The sequence below is a fragment of the Narcine bancroftii genome, chromosome 2, assembly GCF_036971445.1.
Source record: "Narcine bancroftii isolate sNarBan1 chromosome 2, sNarBan1.hap1, whole genome shotgun sequence".
NCBI classification, from domain to species: Eukaryota; Metazoa; Chordata; class Chondrichthyes; order Torpediniformes; family Narcinidae; genus Narcine; species Narcine bancroftii.
Window position 1 is genome coordinate 295473194 of NC_091470.1, and position 19128 is coordinate 295492321.

Sequence of the window (19128 nt, forward strand, 5' to 3'; positions counted from 1 at the left end):
TAAAAAAAAAATTACTTTATTTGTTTTGGACACAGGAGATGTCAGAAGAGTCCACCATGTATCCCATTTTTGCTTATGCTTTTCCCATCTAACATTAGGTCCTCTGGACAAATTTGTATAAGCACTCATCCTATTATAAAAAAAATATACGAGAGAACATACATTAGACAATATTCTGTTCATTTAAAACATTTTTTTCCCCACCAAGATATTGCAAAGTCTTTTAAGGATAGGGTCTTTCCAAGAATGAAACTAACATAACATTCAGTTTCAAACTAAACTGTATTCATGTTCTGTACTAGACAAACAAAATTCACCAAAGTCTGGTCCAACTTCAAAAGCACACTGATAGCTGTTAACTCTCTTCTCTCTCTTTGGCTTGGCTTCGCGGACTAAGATTTATGGAGGGGTAATGTCCACGTCAGCTGCAGGCTCGTTTGTGGCTGACAAGTCCGATGCGGGACAGGCAGACACGGTTGCAATGGAAAATTGGTTGGTTGGGGTTGGGTTTTTCCTCCTTTGTCTTTTGTCAGTGAGGTGGGCTCTGCGGTCTTCTTCAAAGGAGGTTGCTGCCCACCGAACTGTGAGGTCCCAAGATGCACGGTTTGAGGAGAGATCAGCCCACTGGCGGTGGTCAATGTGGCAGGCACCAAGAGATTTCTTTAGGCAGTCCTTGTACCTTTTCTTTGGTGCACCTCTGTCACGGTAGCCAGTGGAGAGCTCGCCATATAACACGATCTTGGGAAGGTGATGGTCCTCCATTCTGGAGACGTGACCTACCCAGCGCAGTTGAATCTTCAGCAGCATGGATTCGATGCTGTCGGTCTCTGCCATCTCGAGTACTTCGATGTTGGAGATGAAGTCGCTCCAATGAATGTTGAGGATGGAGCAGAGACAATGCTGGTGGAAGCATTCTAGGAGCCATAGGTGATGCCAGTAAAGTACCCATGATTTGGAGCCGAACAGGAGTGTGGGTATGACAACGGCTCTGTATACGCTAATCTTTGTGAGGTTTTTCAGTTGGTTGTTTTTCCAGGCTCTTTTGTGTAGTCTTCTAAAGGCGCTATTTGCCTTGGCAATTTGTTGTCTATCTCGTTGTATAGGTAGCTGTTAACTAAGCAACATAAAAACTACAGATGCTAGAATCTTGAGCAAAGACTTGCTGATGGAATTCAGCAAGTCAGAGCATCCATGATTAGAAATGGTCACTCAATGTTTTGGGTCTGAACCCTTCATCAAGACCAAGATAAAGTACGAAATTGCATGTGTAAAGGGAGCATGAAGCTGGGAGAGGGCCTAAAGGTGATAAAACAGAAGGAGTGAAAGGTGGAGAGACAGGAGAAACAATTCTGAAGGGAAACAAAAAGAGAGAAAATAAGTACAGTAGGTTAAAAAAAATTGAAAACAGATGGGCTGATGTGACCTAAAATAAGAAAAAAAAAATCAATATTTATGCATTAGGTTCAAGTTTATGCTTGCCTTTCTCAAATAATGGATGAGGTAAAGGACAGCTATGTTACTGTAGGAATAGTTGGGGGAGCTAAAATGGTTATTATCTAGCTATTCTCCTTGGAGAATTATGTAGGCTCTAAAGAAAATCTATACGTTATTTTGCATGATATGTGAAAGAAAGCCTTGGCCAAATGACTTGAGTCCAAATCTGTTATAGTTACCCAATTTCCTCGCTTAACTTTAAAATAACCATGCATGCAGGCATCCACCCAATATTAGATAGTCTGAATCTTAAAGTAATGCTCAAAGCAAATTGGTCCTACATTTCCCAAAACCATAATTTTAATAACATTAGTGGAAAGCAATATCCTTTCCTGAAATAAATGAAAGGTGGTCTACATTTGGCTTAGCAAATTATTGTTGCCTGGCTTACTCAATTGTCTGGACAAAGGGATAAACAACGAAAAAGTAGTCAGGCTATCTCACTTGTCAATGAAGCCTTCATGACAGATCGTGCAAGCATACAAATGCAGTGAATGGGAACACATAGATCTCCTTGATCAGAATTTATAAAACTAAAATCTTAGCTACTGGTATCACTTCATAATGTCACCAAACCTCAACCATTTTCACCTATATTTTCATCAAAATTTCCAGAAATTTGAATTTATTCTCAAGAAGATTGGGTTACCATTACCATTTTCCTGCAGGATATTGTGAGTAGATATACACTCTTATCTGAGAAACAAAGCAGACACATAATCTGACTGGAATGTAAAGCAGTGCCATCATTTTACTGAAGATTACATCTCACATAAAATTTATGTTTTCTAAGTATGAGATTGGGGTAGACCAAATTCACCTGCACTCCCAATTCATCCTCTTCCTGTGGAGATGGAGGTGGCGTTTTATCCATATCTGAATTTTCAGGAGAAGATTCGTGTTTCCGTTTCCCTTTTTTCTTTCCAACAGTCGATTCTGGCATATTTTTCTTGCTGCTGGAAAACATGAATTTATATTACTATGAAACAAAACAGTCAACAGAACAACTCATCATACTACAAATAAAAACTTAAAGCTGTGAAGAAGGCAAATGGAATGTTGGCTTTCATACAGAGGGGATTGGAGTATAGGAACAGAGATGCCCTTCTGCAGTTGTACAGGGCCCTGGTGAGACCCCACCTGGAGTATTGTGTCCAGTTCTGGTCTCCAAACTTGAGGAAGGACATATTAGCTATAGAGGGTGTGCAGCGCAGATTTACAAGGTTAGTTCCAGGGATGGCGGGGTTGTCATATGCAGCAAGGCTAGAAAAACTGGACTTGTATCCATTGGAGTTTAGAAGGATGAGGGGGGACATGATTGAGATATACAAAATCATCAGGGGGATAGACAGGGTGAAGTCGGATTACTTGTTCCCAATGATGGGGGAGACGAGGACTAGAGGGCATAGTTTAAGAATACAGGGTAGGCTCTTTAGGACAGAGATGAGAAGGCATTGTTTTACCCAGAGAAGTGCGAATCTGTTGAATGCTCTGCCACAGAAGGTGGTAGAGGTGGATTCGCTGACTATGTTCAAAAGAGAGTTAGATAAGACTCTTGTGGGTAACAGAGTTAAGGGTTATGGGGATAAGGCTGGAAAGGGGTACTGATGGTAATGATCAGCCATGATCTAAAATGGCGGTGCTGGCCCGACGGGCCAAATGGCCTACTCCAGCTCCTATTGTCTATTGTCTATTGATTTACATATTAACAAAATAGGTTTTATGAAGACATTAAATCCCCAAACTCTTCACTTATCATCAATAGCTAGTTAGGTCACGCAACACTTGAGCATCAAACACACAAGCTGGACAACAACCATCTCATGCAAGAGAATCAAATCTCGACTTGAAGTTCAAAGCATCACAATTGCCTCGTTCCTACGTGATCTTAGGGAAATAACTATTCACCAGAAATGTGACAGAATCAGCCGAAGATGTCAAACGTCTCAGAACAGTCCAGGCACTTTGGCCCACAATGTTGTGCTGACCATCTGCCAATTGAATAAAAATCTATCACAGATGTAGATCTTAAATAGTGGAGTAATTAAAAATTCAACATCAAATTCAATCAATAATAATTTATTTAACATAGCACAAAAACATAACAAGCAATTCTTTGACTTGCACAGAAACTGGTATTATTTGTTACTTTTCCTTCTTGACCTGATCAGACCCAGCCCAAACAACTTCCATTTAGATAATAATGGTTAAACCAAAAAAAGGAATCACATTTACCAAATATAAACTGGTGCTAAAACAGACAAGAAAATACTATGGCCAAAAAGTATTTTATTTCTAAATGAAGTTAACTTCATGCCATTGATTAATAACACCCATGGTGCACATCATCTGGGAGCATCGAGCTGCAGACAATAAACATGGACCTCAACATTGAGCTTCCACATTCAAGGGCAGTTTCTTTCTTGTTATCAGACTCTTAAATACATTTTTCACAGACAAAGGATGCTCTTGCATTATTTTTAACTCTACTTTTAATTGCACCTTGTATTGTTTTTGTCCTTTTCTCTGAATCTTGCACCATTTGACTTATTGTATACTCCCTATGCTGTGGTTAATTTGCTTATTCATTACTATTACATAGCAATATGAGATAACTTACCTGAATAGCACACAAGACAAAGATTTTTTTTATTGTATCTCATACAATTCAATTATTTGCCCACCGCCATCGTTTCAAAATGGGTTACTAATTTTAAAGATGTATTAACTTTGAATTTTTTTAAAAATCAAGAATATCTCACATTCTTGCAAGCAGGGTAATGAGAGAATCTTTGGCTTTACACTCAGGTTCCCTCATGGTAAATTAGCATTACAAGTTTTATTTAACTGCTGAGGGAACATAACTCAGATGTATCTCTTGAGAATGCAAACAAGAGGTAAAAGGTGGTCACCTTTAAGGGCATCTTGGTTATTACTTCTGGTCTAAACACGTTTTCTCTTCTATTGGGTCTTTACTTCCTTCACATTTCTCAAATATAATGTTACCTTTTCTTTCCTTCTTCATTGCTGAAATTCCCCAGCCCTGGGAACATATTCATAAATCTGCTCTGTTCCTCTCCTAATGCAATAACATCCTTCATGTAGTCATGTGATTAGAACTGTATCATTACTTTGGGGTTCAATTAGATTTCATTTTGCAAATGACCACCTTCATCTTGCATTTTAAGAAAACTGCATTCTTGTATATTACGACGTATCAAATTGCCCGTAACTACACCGTGTAAATGAATGGAAAAAGAATCTGACAATAGCTTAGGGAGTGCACACATGGCACATCAGATTCAGAAATTCCGAAGATGGGTCAATGATTCTTTGCTCTTCCACAGGCTGTGTTTTTGCAGATTTCACCAGCAAAATATCCAGAAATACATGAATGCGAAAACTTCAGGCACCAAATGACTTGTTGCACTAGTTTTGGTTTCTTGACAAGGCTTACACCCTACCAATTATTCTTTTCCCCAAAAATCTAATTTTCTATATGGCACTTTAGTCACAAAATTAAGGCAATTAGAGTCAGAGTTGTATATCTCAGAAACTGGTCCATTAGCCCAAACTATCCTTCTCTAGATTAATCACATACTCAATGGTTTCCTGAGCTTTCCCATATCCCTCCAAACTTTTCCATTCCAAATTCTTTTCAAACACTATCACTTCCACAGAGTGGTGGGTATGTGCCAAAGGAAAAACTTGTCCTCTCAGGTCCCCTTTAAATCTTTTCCTTCTCATCTTAAAACTACGCTCTTTTGTTTTACACTCCTCTACCCAGGTAAACAGAGTGACCTTCCATCTTATCTATATCCTTTATTATTTTATACACCTCTATAAGGTCCACCCCTTAACCATATCTGTTCGAGGGAAAGAGTCCCATCCCATCTTGTCACTACTTTACAACTCAAGCCCACCAGTCTCAGCAACGTTCTTGTGAATCTTTCCTACACTCTCTCTAGTTTAATCATGCACTGCGAATAGTAGCCAGGATGGTGGATATTAATTACATCAGGAGTTAGAAAAAGCATGCAAAAAAGGCAATGGTTTGTGGTCATGGGAGACTTCAATATGCAAGTAGACTGAGCAAATCAGGTTAGCATCGGATCCCAAGAAGGCTTTTTAGAACAGTTTGCGCCCACTAGTGTTACAGAGTTCTGTTTTGTGTATTGGCCTATGTGTTGTGTGGTTTTGTGTTGGAAAGTGAGTTTGCCTTAGAGAGCCATGGTGAAGGTGGACTGCTGAGAGAGTGGGAGATGGACTGGGCTTGTGCAGATGATGATCTAGAAATTTCTGGACTTGGAAGACAAACCACCACTGGGTGTGGTTGTGAAGTGGAAGGAGGCCCAAGCAGAGTCATTGTCTGGGATACAGTTTAGAATGTTGGGCATTTTAAAAGCGATGAACATTCCAAAGGCAGCCAGAAGGATCCGGACCAAGCCATTGTTCCTCTCTCTGCAAGCAACACAAGAAGACAACTTCGAATTTTGTGCTCTCTTTCTCTCTCAAAGATCTTTTGGCTTCAGTTTACCAAACAAACTGAATTTTGTTTATGATCTTTGCTTTGGTTGAGATCGAAGTTTTGTGAGTCTTATGTGTTTTATGTCTAAGTTTTTCCGTGGGCTGGTTGCAAATATAACTTAGATTTTAATTACATGATATATTTAGGCTAGGGAATTTATTAGTTTTATACTGTTATAGAAATTTACATAGTACCTAGTGGGCATTGTTATAAAGGGGGGGGGGGGGAATTTTAAATTAAAGTTTGAAGGTGAATTTTTGCTAATAAAGTAATTGTTCATCTTTACCCCTGTGTGATATGCATTCTTTGGGGTTGCTGGTTTGTTCTTGAAAAAAAAAGTATTTGGTTTTGTGGAATGAACCAAATTTGATTGGGGAGCTAAAATAAAGGAACCCAAAGGAGGCAATCACCATAGTATGATAGAATTCACCCTGTTGTTTGAGAGGGAGAAGCTAAAATCAGATGTGTCAGCATTACAGTTGATTCAATAGGTATAAGAGAGGAGCTGGTAAATTTGATTGGAAGGTAGTACACCATTAATGGCAGGATTTCCTGGAACTAATTCAAAAGATATAACATCATTTCATTGCAAAGATTTCTAACAAGAGGAAGAGACAATAGTGGCTGACAAGGGAAGTCAAATTCAGCAAAGCAAAATTTAGCAGGAAGTTGGAGGATGGAAAAGCCTTTAAAAAACAGTAGGGGAAAAAACAATAAAGAGAGATAAGATATAATATGAAGATAAGTTACCCAATAACATAAATGAGGATACAAAGTTTTTTCATATGTACAAAGAATAAAAAAGACAAGAGTGGCCATCAGACTGCTGGAAACTGACAATGGGGAAGTGATGGGAAACAAAAAAAATAGCAAATGAACTGACTAAATTTTTGTGTCAGTCTACATTTGGAAGACACCAGCAATGCTCCAGAAACTCGAGAGACAGGTGTGGTGGTGGTGGGGGGGGGGGGGGGGTGGGGGGGGGGGAAGTAAGTGCAATTGTTATTTTTAAGAAGGTGCTTGGGAAGCTAGTTAAGAATCTGGATTATGGAAGTGCTGAGTTTATGACATGCGGATGATACAAAGATAAGTGGAGAGGCAGGTAGTGATGAGCAGGCAGGAAGTCTGCAGAAGGACTTGGACAGGTTGGGACAACAGAAAGAAATGACAGATGAAATACAGCGTAAGGAAGTGACTGGTCGTGCACTTTAAGGAAAAAGAATAAAAGCAAAAATGTTTTCTAAATGGGACGACAATTCAGAAATCCGAGGTCCAAAGGGACTTGGAGTCCTCAATCAGAATTTCCCAAATCCCAACTCGCAGATTGAGTAAAAGGATGCAATGCCAAGCATAAAGTCAAGCCATGTTTCTAGTGTTGGGAGCAGGATTGGGCCTCATATACATTGAGATGCAGGGATTGGACAGATATTCACATCCACTCTATCTATACCTTTCAAATATTAGGTGTCTCATCTTTCTAAACTCCAGCAAGTATTTGCGCAGAGCCATCAAGCGCTTCTTGTGGGAGAGGGTTAATTTTCAATTGCTTGATGGCTCTACGCCAACACACTTGCTGGAGTTCAGATCAGAAGGATGAGATATGATCTCATCGACTCCTATCTAATGTTGAAAAGTCTAGAGTGGATAAGAAGATCTTTCCAGTGGTGGGAGAACCTAGAGCCAGAGACCAGTCTCACAATAAACAGAGGTGAGGAGAAATTTCTTCAGCCACATTGGCGAATCTATGGAATTTATTGCCACAGGTAGCTGGAGAGGCAGTCATCGGGTATATTTGCACAGAGTTTGATAGATTCTTGATCAGCAAGGGTGTCAAAGGTTATGGGGGGGGGGGGGTTAAGAAAATGGATGGAGAGGTAAAAATTAATCACCCATGATTGAATGGCAAAGCAGACTCGATGGGCCAAATAAACTATCCTCTCTCTAATGTATCCATTGTGAACTGAAAATTAAAACAGCAAAATTACTTGCTTCCTGGAAACTTTATTGAAATTTAATTCTCATACCATCAATTTTGAATGAATCTTTGTATTCAGTGCAAGTACTGAAATGAAAAATGCTTTTAAGATCAATTTGTGTGAACAATGAAATCTACAAGTTACACACTGCTTTTGATCCAATACAATTCCATTAAAACTAATGTTTTAAGAAAAATTTTAAAAATGAAAGAAAAGCAAGAAATATCAAATTTCCCTTTCATCACAATGAATTCTTTTAGGCAAATGCATTTCTTGTATCTCTGAAAAACTAATGACATACAGGTACAACTCTGATTATCCAAAATCGGATTCTCCAAAATATTCAATTATCTGAATTTTTTTTTAAAAATTTGAATAAATGAGGATATCCGAAACAAATCAGAAATCCTTATATGAATTTTTTTCGGAGCTTAACTGACCTCACAGGTTGAAAAAAAATTTACAACACAAAATTAGAATAATGCATGTCCTCATTTCAGTTAACTCTCTCCCTCTTTCCATTTCTTCTTTAATTCCCCTATTGACTTTTCTCTCCAACTTGTCCTCTCAAGCTGCATGCCACTGTCTCCCAGCTACAAGTGGATGAAATAATCTCTTGTCCAGGCATCATCAAGGGGAGCAGCTTCCTGGGCAAGAGCGGGACATTGGGCTCAAGGGCAATCCCTCCCCTCCCTCCATCTTAGGCGCAAAGGAGCTCCCCAACACCAACTCCAAACCCTCCTATGAGCCTATTACCGCACACGCACACTGGACTCCCTTGTATGTGTGTGCGCGATAGGCCTAGTAGGGGAGGATTCGGAGTCAGCACTCAGGAGTTGGGGCCGGGAAATCCGGAGTTCCGGTGACTGGGAAGACAGGAACCTACTGACCTCTCTGTAAGTGTTCCACGGGCCCAGGAAGCCTCCTTTGGGGGGGGGATCAGCGGCAGCAGTGCGAAGATGTCGGGATCAGCTGTGGTTGGGTCTTGGTAATCGGCAGCAGCCAGCAATTTTTTCGGTGAGAATTAAACATTATTTTAATGCTTAAAGCCTTCACTTATTGCTTGTTGCTGTTTAAACACTGTCACAAGTGATTTGCTGTTGCTACTGGGCCATTTAAAAAAAAATGTTTATCCAACATAGGCACGATCCTGACCATTTCGGATAATTGGAGTTGTACTGCATATGATGCCTTTACAAAAAAGGTACAGGGAGTCCCCGGGTTACGAATGACCTACGTACGGGCAACTCATACTTATTAATAAATTGTGTCCCCAATTCGCACATGCACCCCCAATTCACATATACACATAATGTTACCTCATGAATGGCCTTTCCGGTAGCAAGACATAAGGAACGAGAGTAAGTGTTAACTTTTAATCGTGATTTATTTTTCCCTATCTAAACTGTTTTAAGAACTGATATTTTAATTTTTTTTTACAACAAATATTTGATTAACTGACGCTACAGAATCATAAGTACCTGTTCTGACTTATCTACAAATTTGACTTGAAGATAGATGTAGGAACAGGTCTTGTTCATAACCCAAGGACTCCCTGTATACCAAAATGCTTATTCTCCTTCATCAAACCACAAAGATAAATTCTGACAGTAGCACAAGACCCTCTGTTCACAGGTACTACGATCAGAGTTTCTGCACCAATGGTGCTGTGACAGAATATATGACGGTGTTTTTGGGAGATAAATTGGAGCAGGTTTTAGTATAGGTTATATACAAACACTTTAAAATAGATCTTATTTAAAATACTAGAGCTCTGCTCATGCTAGACAGGCCGGCTCCAAGAGCCTTTGCAAAAGCTTGGGAGAGTGCCCAAGAGACTTCACTAATGGATTGTTGTTTACAACAAGGCAACAGATGAAAGAGCTTTTCGGAGCAGCATTCTGTCTGGAAGGGAGCTTGCTGTTCTAAGAGGGGCATGTGGTTTTGCAAGCAGAGAGATTTAAAGGCTTTCTGTATATATGTGTGTGTGTGTGTGAGAGAGAGAGAGAGAGAGAGAGAGAGAGAGACAGATCAGTTCTGCAGTTACAGTTAGCAACAGCAGCTGAGACTGGTAGAAAAGGGTCGTGAGTGCTTCGTTCAGCCTGGTCAAAGCCTTTGTGGTTCATGCAAGAGGAGAGGACTGGCTGTCTAATGTTTCACTTGGAATAAGTGAAACAAAAAGGAACTCTGTGATGACCAGAAAGAAAGAGGTTATCATCTGGAGAATCCTGAGGGGGCAAGTTTCTTTGGCAAGACTGAAGTGGCTGGGTGTCCATCATACAACAAATCTCTCTCTGAAAACCGACAAAAACCTTCCTGAGCAGTAACCATTTACCTTTCAAGCACCAAAGCCTGGTGAACGTTATAAATGTTAAATTCTGTGCACAGTATAAGAATTTGCCTGCAACCAGTGAACTTGGAGGAATGAGAAGTGAGATTTTACTGTGAACCAAAGAACTTTTCTGAACTTACACACACATTACATACAAAAGCGCTTAGAATTAGAAAGGGGTTAAGTTAGGCTAGTTGTCAATAGTGATAAATTAAAGTGTGATTCTATTTTCATGTTTAAAGATAATTTAAAGAAAAAACTTTTGTTTAACTAACCATTTGTCTTGGTGAATATCTACTGCTGCTAAGTTTTGGGGTCCTCTGGGCTCGTAACTGTGCAGTGTGTAGTTTGTAATTTCTACCTAGTTTCATAGTGCTCAGAATTGCTAAACCAAAAAATCCCCAAATACTGCAATTGAATGGTAGAATCTGCAGGGGATTCTGGGAGAATAAAAGGTTTGTTGCTGTGCAGCATGAAACTCAAGGAAGTTTGGGGAGGAATTATCGACCTAAAGCTTGAGGCAATCAGAGGTATATCTTTGCCAATGGTCCAATAAAGTAAACATGGAGTTTATAACTTAGAAGCAAAGACATTTTGGTGGATTGCAGGCAAGTGCAAAGGTAGGAGTAGCAAGACATACTAGAATGTATTAAAAACATTTAAAGTTGAGAAATTGTCAGTAGAAGCCAAGGGAAGTTAACAAATGCAGTTACAGGGAAAAATTAATGTGGGTTCAGATGCTTGGCAAAATAGCACAGTTGGCATGGCAGTTAGCAAAATGCCTTTAGAGCACCAGCAATCGGGACCACACAGGGTTCAAATCCAACACTGTCTGTAGGAGTTTGTAAGTTCTCCATGTGTCTGCATGGGTTTCCTCCGGGGGGCTCTCGTTTCCTCCCACCGTCATATGATAACAGGGTGCAGGTAAATAGAGTGTAAATTGGGAAGTACGGACTCGTGGGCCAAAATGGCCTGTTATCTTGCTGCATGTCCAAATTAAAATTTTTAAATTTACAATTGGATGAAGCTCATAGGGGTGCAAGGCAGAATGTCAGCCAGGAGGCCCTTTTATAGAAAAAGAGCAAATGTAAAGATAGTGATTCTCCATCTTTACCTCTGCACTTACCTCCATAAAAGGTCCGAAGGCAGATTGACTGTTCGAATTTGCTCCATCTTCCTAGTGGGGTATACTTAGAGGAGAGAAGTCACTCCACCTCCTGCATAAAAGAATTGCCGCTGAAAGCAGCTCCAAACAGGAAAGTAATATGATTGATGTTGCGCTGAAAGCGCTGTTGCCCCACTGCTCTGTCACAGAGCGGCCGATGGAGTTGTCAGGCTGCGCTCCCACACATCACTCCGTTCCTTCATGCCCTCTCCCCAGCTCCCTCATGATGTCCCTCTCCCCCGCTGCTCTCTCACACTACTTGCTCCTGACAGGGTGGTCAGGCAACAGATTGGCGGGGCTGTCGCAGGGTGGCTACTGCTTTGCTACACATCCTACCCCCTTTTACCCTGAGAAGCCAGTGCATTGCTCTAGGACTGCATAAAAGGACTGCACTCTTCGCTTTTTCCATCCTCTGTATAAAAGGTAAATTCACCTTTTTTTTAAAAAAAATGTTGAGTAGGCGATAATGCAGCTTTTGTGCATAAAACCCCCTAGTGACAGTGGAATAATTGTGTTTTGACATATATATTGATGATACAACTGTAGAGTGCAGAACTGATGATTCTAATATGTGGTCTCATTATGAAAATATGATATTGCAAGCTCATCTCAGTCAAATCACAAAGTTCTAAGTCATCTGAAGTAAAAGTTTCCTCATGGAATATTTAATATTGAACTGACAACTTGAAAAATCAGATAGGGAGCATTGAAGAAAAAATCAAGCTAGCTGACAGCAGATTAATTGGAATTTGACATTTTCAGATGATGTTATCACCACGACATACCATGTAATTGGGGATCAGGAGGGGGCAAAAAAAAGAGAAGCTGGTACTGTAAAAATACAAAGGTGATCCTCTCTAGATAGATTAGAGATGGGGTAACAACTTAAAAGTGCATATTGAACAAGGACATTTACACAATGACAGCAAATCTGAAATGGTAAGTGGGCCACTAACCAAAAGCAATCCCAATATTAAGAAAATTTCATAAAATGTGTTTGCCCACATTTGTTGGCTTCAAAGAAGCCCAGATAACATTCAATCACTTGATTAAAATGTAATCTGAAATGTCAGTACATCTCGAAATATGTTCAACAAGAACTAAGACAGGAAAAATTACCCAGAAGAATGGAAATTATGTGCACTTTTATGTTAAATGGATGTTGAAGCTCAAGTTTTTTGAGATTTTTTTAATTACATTTAAAGGATAGGAGCTGACACAACATATATTTATTATGTTTTTCTTAAGTACTTTTAAATGGTCATGATCTGTCTTTTTGAACCAATGCAGCTTTTCTGCTGATAGCACTGCCATAATGCTATAAGAGAGTGTTGTAGGACTTAAACCGAGTACAGGAACACTGATGTATTTCCACACTTAGATGCCGTGTTGTTTTGATGAGGAACTTATGAAATGAGCAAAAGAAATTTAGATGTTGTAATTAATGCTGAGCACCCTGGACATTACTTTTGCAAACTGCGTAAATTTATCGCTTCAGAAACCAGATTTCAAATTAGCACCTATGGACGATAATTGAAAAGGCAGCAAATCTACTACAAAGGAACTCAACAGAATAAAAACTTAACAGCATTTCAAAAGGTTATACAATTCCAATGTCAAACACTATGAAATCAATCCAGTTTAGGATGCACAACTCACAACATTCAGCAGAAAAAAAGTCAGCCCAGCCAGACCTGCTATAATAGTCTGAGTAGCAGCAGAGGCTGAAGGAGCGCTGGAGGGGAATCCATAGACACTTAGTGTGTTTAAAGCAACTCTTTTTTGCTTCTCTTCCTCTTATTATTGGGGAGGCCAGGCAATGCTAAAGGCGACTCTTTGCTTGCCTTTATGGCAAGCAAAAGTTGAGCATATCATGTATATTACATTATTACATGACAATAAAAGGAACCTTGCAGCTTGAACCATTAAGCTGGAAGTGAAAGATTAAGTTTTGAACTAAAGTCAGCAAGAATTGTACAGAAGTTTGTCATTCTCCAAAAAAGATTTAATAATCAAGGCAACTTGTGGGCAAATTGAATAAGCTGTTTATGAAAAGCCCCTGTACCTGCTCTGCCACTCAATAAAATCATGGCAGACTTTTTTTTACTGTAGCATCACTTTTCTGCAGTAACCTTGTATCCCTTGATAGGAGAGATCTTTACGTTTCAAGCCAAAATATTTTGGTACATTTGCTCATTCTAACATATTAATATTTCTCTTCGAATGATTTACCAAAGTACCATCATACCAAAACATCATACCTTAACCCTGTAAAATAGGGTTAAGATCAGGAAACATACTTGAGGAAAATGCAGTTTCGTGTTTCAAACAAACAAATTTGCACTTCCAGGTATCAACAGTTTATCATCTCCTTCTACATCCAGTGTGTTGCATATTCTAAAACTATGAAGATGCCTTCCAGGTATGCCCTAACATAGAATTAAGTTTACTCAATAGGTGGAATCCCACCCCATAAATCTGATTGATCAACCTCTCTTGTTAACAGCTAAATTGCAGTGATGTTCAACAAAATTATTGTGCAAACTGAGATCCGTCAGTATTGTAGAGCAGCCATTCTCAGTCTTTTTTTTTGGTTATGGCCCCCTTTTGGGCTCTGCTCAAGGTTTATGGGTTCCCTTCCCTGTGAAGCAGTCAAGTTTAGTTGGGTTTTTCCTGACAACATCAAAAAACAAAAAAAAATTCATGATTTCAGTCTGTGCGCCCCCCCCCCACCAAAAACAAATCTGCTTTGACCCTCAGGGGTGCTGTGCAGCCCCATTGAGAATGGCTGTTGTAGAGTACAGTAGGCCAAATCTTCTTAAACATGGCATTTATAAAATAAATAACTGCTGGGAACAATGCCCATGTTCAAAGAACGGGGATTCCTATTTACAAGACTAGCTGTAATGACAGAAACATTTAAAACAACACTGAAAACCACGTACCAATCTCAGTTTAAAAAAAAATCACTAAATTTTCAGCCCCATTTCCACACCAATTATTTTAGTATTTACTAAACACTGCCATCAGTTTCTTTTGCCATAAGACTCCATTTCCAGCATTTATTTCCGCTCTAACGGCCACAAATTATACAATACTACAGTTGAATGCTGGGGCCCCTTTCCTTTCATCTACAAGCCAAGAGCAATAAGATTGCCCTGGTAACCAGCAGTCACGTGGACAGCACCTGCTCTTTTGGCCTGATGCCACCAACTAAAGCCATCTGCTTCCCTCAATCAGCCATCATCATTTGCAACACCTGCACAGCAGTTTTTTTTTGCGGTTTCTTTCAACAAAATCAGTGCAAAAGGTGTTTTAAGATCTTACAAGTTTTCCAAAATTTGCTTAAATCACAAAGAATGACCAATACTTCGACTGCTTGCCAAAATCAGTTTCTGAATAAACTCATCGTTCTTTCCATACCACCCTCAATTTTGGAATTTCAAGTCTACACTGTCCAAATAGGAGGATACAAGTTCTAAACAATCTTTAAAGATAAAAGTCGATAATTGGCAAAGGTTGGTCATTATGGGAGGTCTTGACTGACAAATTTTCAGTTTGATACCAGCTTCATAGCATCCCAAATAGCACTAGCATTTTGACATGACACATTTAAAATAAATACAAATAGTTTGCTTTCACATTAGAAAGCTTGAAAATTAGATAATGCAATTTTCAATCATACACTTTTTACTCAATAAGATTAACACATCTTTCAAAAAATTTTCAATGTTTTTAAAATGCCCCTACCAAACATACTTTTTTTAAAAAAGAGCTGTTTTTACATCTCCAACCCCATCCAGTTTAAAGTATTTTCTCTTGAAGAATGTTTGGTATCAATATTTTTCTACCACCATCCTCCAGAAATATTTCAGTGTAGACGTTGTCTTTTCGAACCTTCAAAACCCCCTGATTCAAAGGAACGAGCTGAACTTTTACAGTAATTGCTTTGAATGTTTTCCATACCATAATTAGTCAAATTCTTGCCATCATCATATTGGACATTCAAAGGTACAGTTTTAGCACTTTACTGTGAGCACAAGAGCCATACAAATTTCGTGCAAGAGCACAAAATCATAAAATTTTCATCAGCCATGAATTTAATGGGAATGGTTAAGCCTGGGTCTGTCAAATGCAAGGATGAATGTTTTGGCAGCACACCAGCACGTCTGGGAACGGATCAGCCACATTCACTTGGACATAGTCTGGCCCTTACCAGTTTCCTGGGGTAACCGCTACCTGTTCACGGTGGTAGACCGCACCATTCGTTGGTCCAAGGCGATCCCGATGCCGGACGCCTCCACGGACACCTGCTCCCGAGCACTGTTGCACGGCTGGGTTGGCCGGTTCGGCGTTCCGAATCACCTCAACAGCGATCGGGATGCCCAGTTCACCTTTGCGCAGCTCGCCAACAGGTTGGGGATAGATCTATGCTACACCACAGCCTATCACCTGCAGGCCAATGGGCTGGTCGAGCGCCTTAAGTCGGCACTTATGGCCCGACTCACCGGTGTCGACTGGGTGGGCCAACTGCCTTGGGTACTCGTGGGCATCTGCTCCATGTCCAAGGAGGATCTGCAGGCGTCATCAGCTGAGCTGGTCTACGGCGCACCGCTAGCACTGCCCGGTGAGTTCATCAACGTGCCTCACAACTACCAGCTGTCGCCGCACGAGCTACTTCCCCACCTCCAGGCCCACTTGGACTCCTTAGCAAGCCCACCGCTGCCCAGGCATGGCACACAGCCATCTTACGCCCTCAGCGAGCTGAACTCCGCAGAGTACGTTTTTATTCAGCGGGACCCACCCGCAGCACCTCTGCAGAGACCTTATAAGGAGCCGTACAGGGTTGTCCAGCGTTCAGGGTCTATGTTCATGCTGGACATCGGCGGCAGGCGGGAGGTGTTTACTGTGGACAGGCTGAAGCCAGCTCACCTCGACCCCACCTAACCAATGATTGCGGCCCAACCCAAGAAGCGAGGCTACCCAGCTAAAAAGGACATTGGCGCCGGTTGTAGGGTGGCTTTGTGGCGGCATGCCACTAGGGAGGCGAACTGGCCCCGCTTGTAATCCACAGGGTGGGGCAGCCGGCCAAAATGACACCGTCAGGGGTTTCCCCTTCTTCTCAGCACCAGGCTCAGAAGCTCGCGCTGGGGAACCACGTGACGCCCGAGTGATGTCGGCACCCCCCCCCCCCCCCAGCGCGGTTCTCAGGCTGGGAGTATAAGTCCAGCCCGGCAGACAGCAATAAACCAGTTTTCTGCTCAGAGTTCAACCCATCTGGTTGTGTGTTCTTTCAGTAGCAGTGTAGCTACTGCTACAATACCTAAGAAAGATAGAGATATGTTAAAAAACTGAATCATATAGGCCAATATCTTTATTAAATATCGATTAAATTATAGCTAAAAATTTGGCAAAGAGTAGCTAGATATCTACAGAATTTAATTCATATGGATCAAACTGTTTTTTATTAAAAATGCAATCTGCCGATAATGTTGCTAGAATGATTAGTTTATTACTACATTTATTTCAAAAGAAGGTCTACTTATCAGTGGCAGTAACTTTAGATGCGGAGGAGGCCTTTGATAGATTAAAATGGAATTATTTATTCAAGAATTTAGAAAAATTTGGTTTTAGATCTACATTTATTAATTGGATTAAAACTTCATATAAAAATTCCTCTGCTAAAGTTGTAACTAATGGACAAATTTCTTCTGCTTTTCCAAGTAGACAAGGATGCCCTTCATCTCTAGCTTTGTTTGTTTTGGCAAAAGAACCTTTAGGAGAGTTGATAGGACAAGATTCTAAGATTAAGGGTACAAAAGGTTAGTCAAGATGAACACAAGATCAATTTATTTGCTGATGATGTCTTGTTTTATATGACAAATCCCAAAAACTCTGTGTCAATTATATACTAAACTGGAAGAATATGGTGAAACATAAGGTTATAAAATTAATTGGGACAAAAGTGAAATTATGCTCTTGGTTAAAAGTGATCATACTCAATGTAGAGATTTTATTCAAGTGGTCAGAGGATGGAATTAAATATTTGGGGATTATGGTTGATAATTATTTAAATCATTTATATAAATTGAATTATTTACTTTTACTTAATAAAATTAAAGATTTGAATAGGTGGAATAACTTAGTTATAATCCTAGTAGGTATAGTGAATTATATAAAGATGAATATTTTTCCAAAGGTTCAATGTCTTTTTCAGTCAATTCCCTGTTGGATTCCTCAAAAAAAATTTTTAAGCATTTACATCCTAGTATTAGAAAGTTCTTATGGAAAGATGGCAAGAGTGTGTTTGGAAAAACTGATCTGGAAATTTGAAATGAGAGATTTGCAACTTCCCCATTTTAAGAATTATTATAAGGCAGTTCAATTGAAATTTATTAATGGGATGTTTGATGTAGATAAATCTCCAGTCTGCTTTAAAATAGAATTGAGTAAAATCAAAGAGAACAGTATACAGGGCTTTATTTACAAATAGAATTCAAAATTGTTAATAGGAAGTGGAGATACGTCTGTTTTGAAAAATTTGATTAAATTATGGAATAAAATAGATTATGAAATGTGTGGAAAAGGTATGATTTCTCAAAAAAATGCTTTTATATCAAAACAGGCCTTTTTTCAGTAGAAAATCAATTTTTGAGGATTTGGAGTAGTACAGGGATTAAGAAAATAGAAGATTGTTTTGAATCTGGTAAATTTATTACTTTTCAATGAATGAAAGAAAAATTTAATGTCCCAAATAATGCTTTTTTCTATTATTATCAGGTTTAGGCTTTTCACAGCAAGTGGAATTCAATTATTCAAAAGTGATGTTAAAAGTAACAAGTTCAAGGGTATCAAATCAGTTTGAGTGATATCTCAAAATGAAGCACAAGAACAACTGTCTGAAATATCACAGCAACATCATTATTCATCACAAATTGCTACTCACAGCCATGATTCCATTCATATAACAGCACTTCACACTTGGCGTTTCTATGCTGCAGCACCTGGGTAGCCCTCCAGGGATCCAGATGCGATTAGTGGACTAAAGGTGCTTCCAGCACCTTTCAAGCTTGGGGTGGGGGGGTGGTGGGGGTGTTAGAAATCAACCCAGTAAATCGCCAACATGGTGATTTAAGGAGGATCCAACCCCCTCAATGACATGGTATGTGATGCATCACGCAAACTATCGGAGGTCAATCATCCCCTCCCTCCCACCAGCTGTCAGTCATTCCCCCCACCCGGCGATAGCTGACCCATCTGCCCTTGCCGATTGCGGCGAACCTCTACCCATGCTGATCACAGCATCCCTCTGCGGCACCGACCTCTCCCCCATATCAGCATCCTCACTCCCCCTCAATTGTGTCCCCTTCTTCCATGGCAGCAACCTCTCTTTCTCTCTCCCCCCATCCCCCCAACATGGCAAACACTTCAGCCGGGGTTTCCTTGTGGTGCCAGCGCGCAAGCGCTGATGTCACAGGAGTAACTGGATCTATCATTTTTTTCCCAAGCTGCCAGTGGACGTTACCTCGGTAAGTTTAACTGGGTTCCCTGACTACCTCCAAGATAGGGCAGGGACCCAGCTGATTTTGGAGCCTGCCTTGTGAGTGGGGTGCTAACTTGGCAAATTGCCTCG

At 40.1% G+C, this 19128-nt stretch overlaps 1 protein-coding gene across 6 annotated transcripts in view; it reads right to left on the bottom strand.

Annotated features, from left to right (window-relative positions):
* The window catches only part of chd7 (chromodomain helicase DNA binding protein 7), a 283290-nt gene that overhangs the window by 168125 nt on the left and 96037 nt on the right, over positions 1-19128 (bottom strand). For 5 of the 6 annotated variants that reach the window (XM_069921414.1, XM_069921413.1, XM_069921417.1 and 2 more), the window contains exon 4: positions 2315-2450. In XM_069921414.1, coding sequence (XP_069777515.1) covers positions 2315-2450 — 136 coding nt within the window. The remainder of the gene's footprint in view (positions 1-2314; positions 2451-19128) is intronic. The other variant, XM_069921415.1, reaches the window with a different exon arrangement.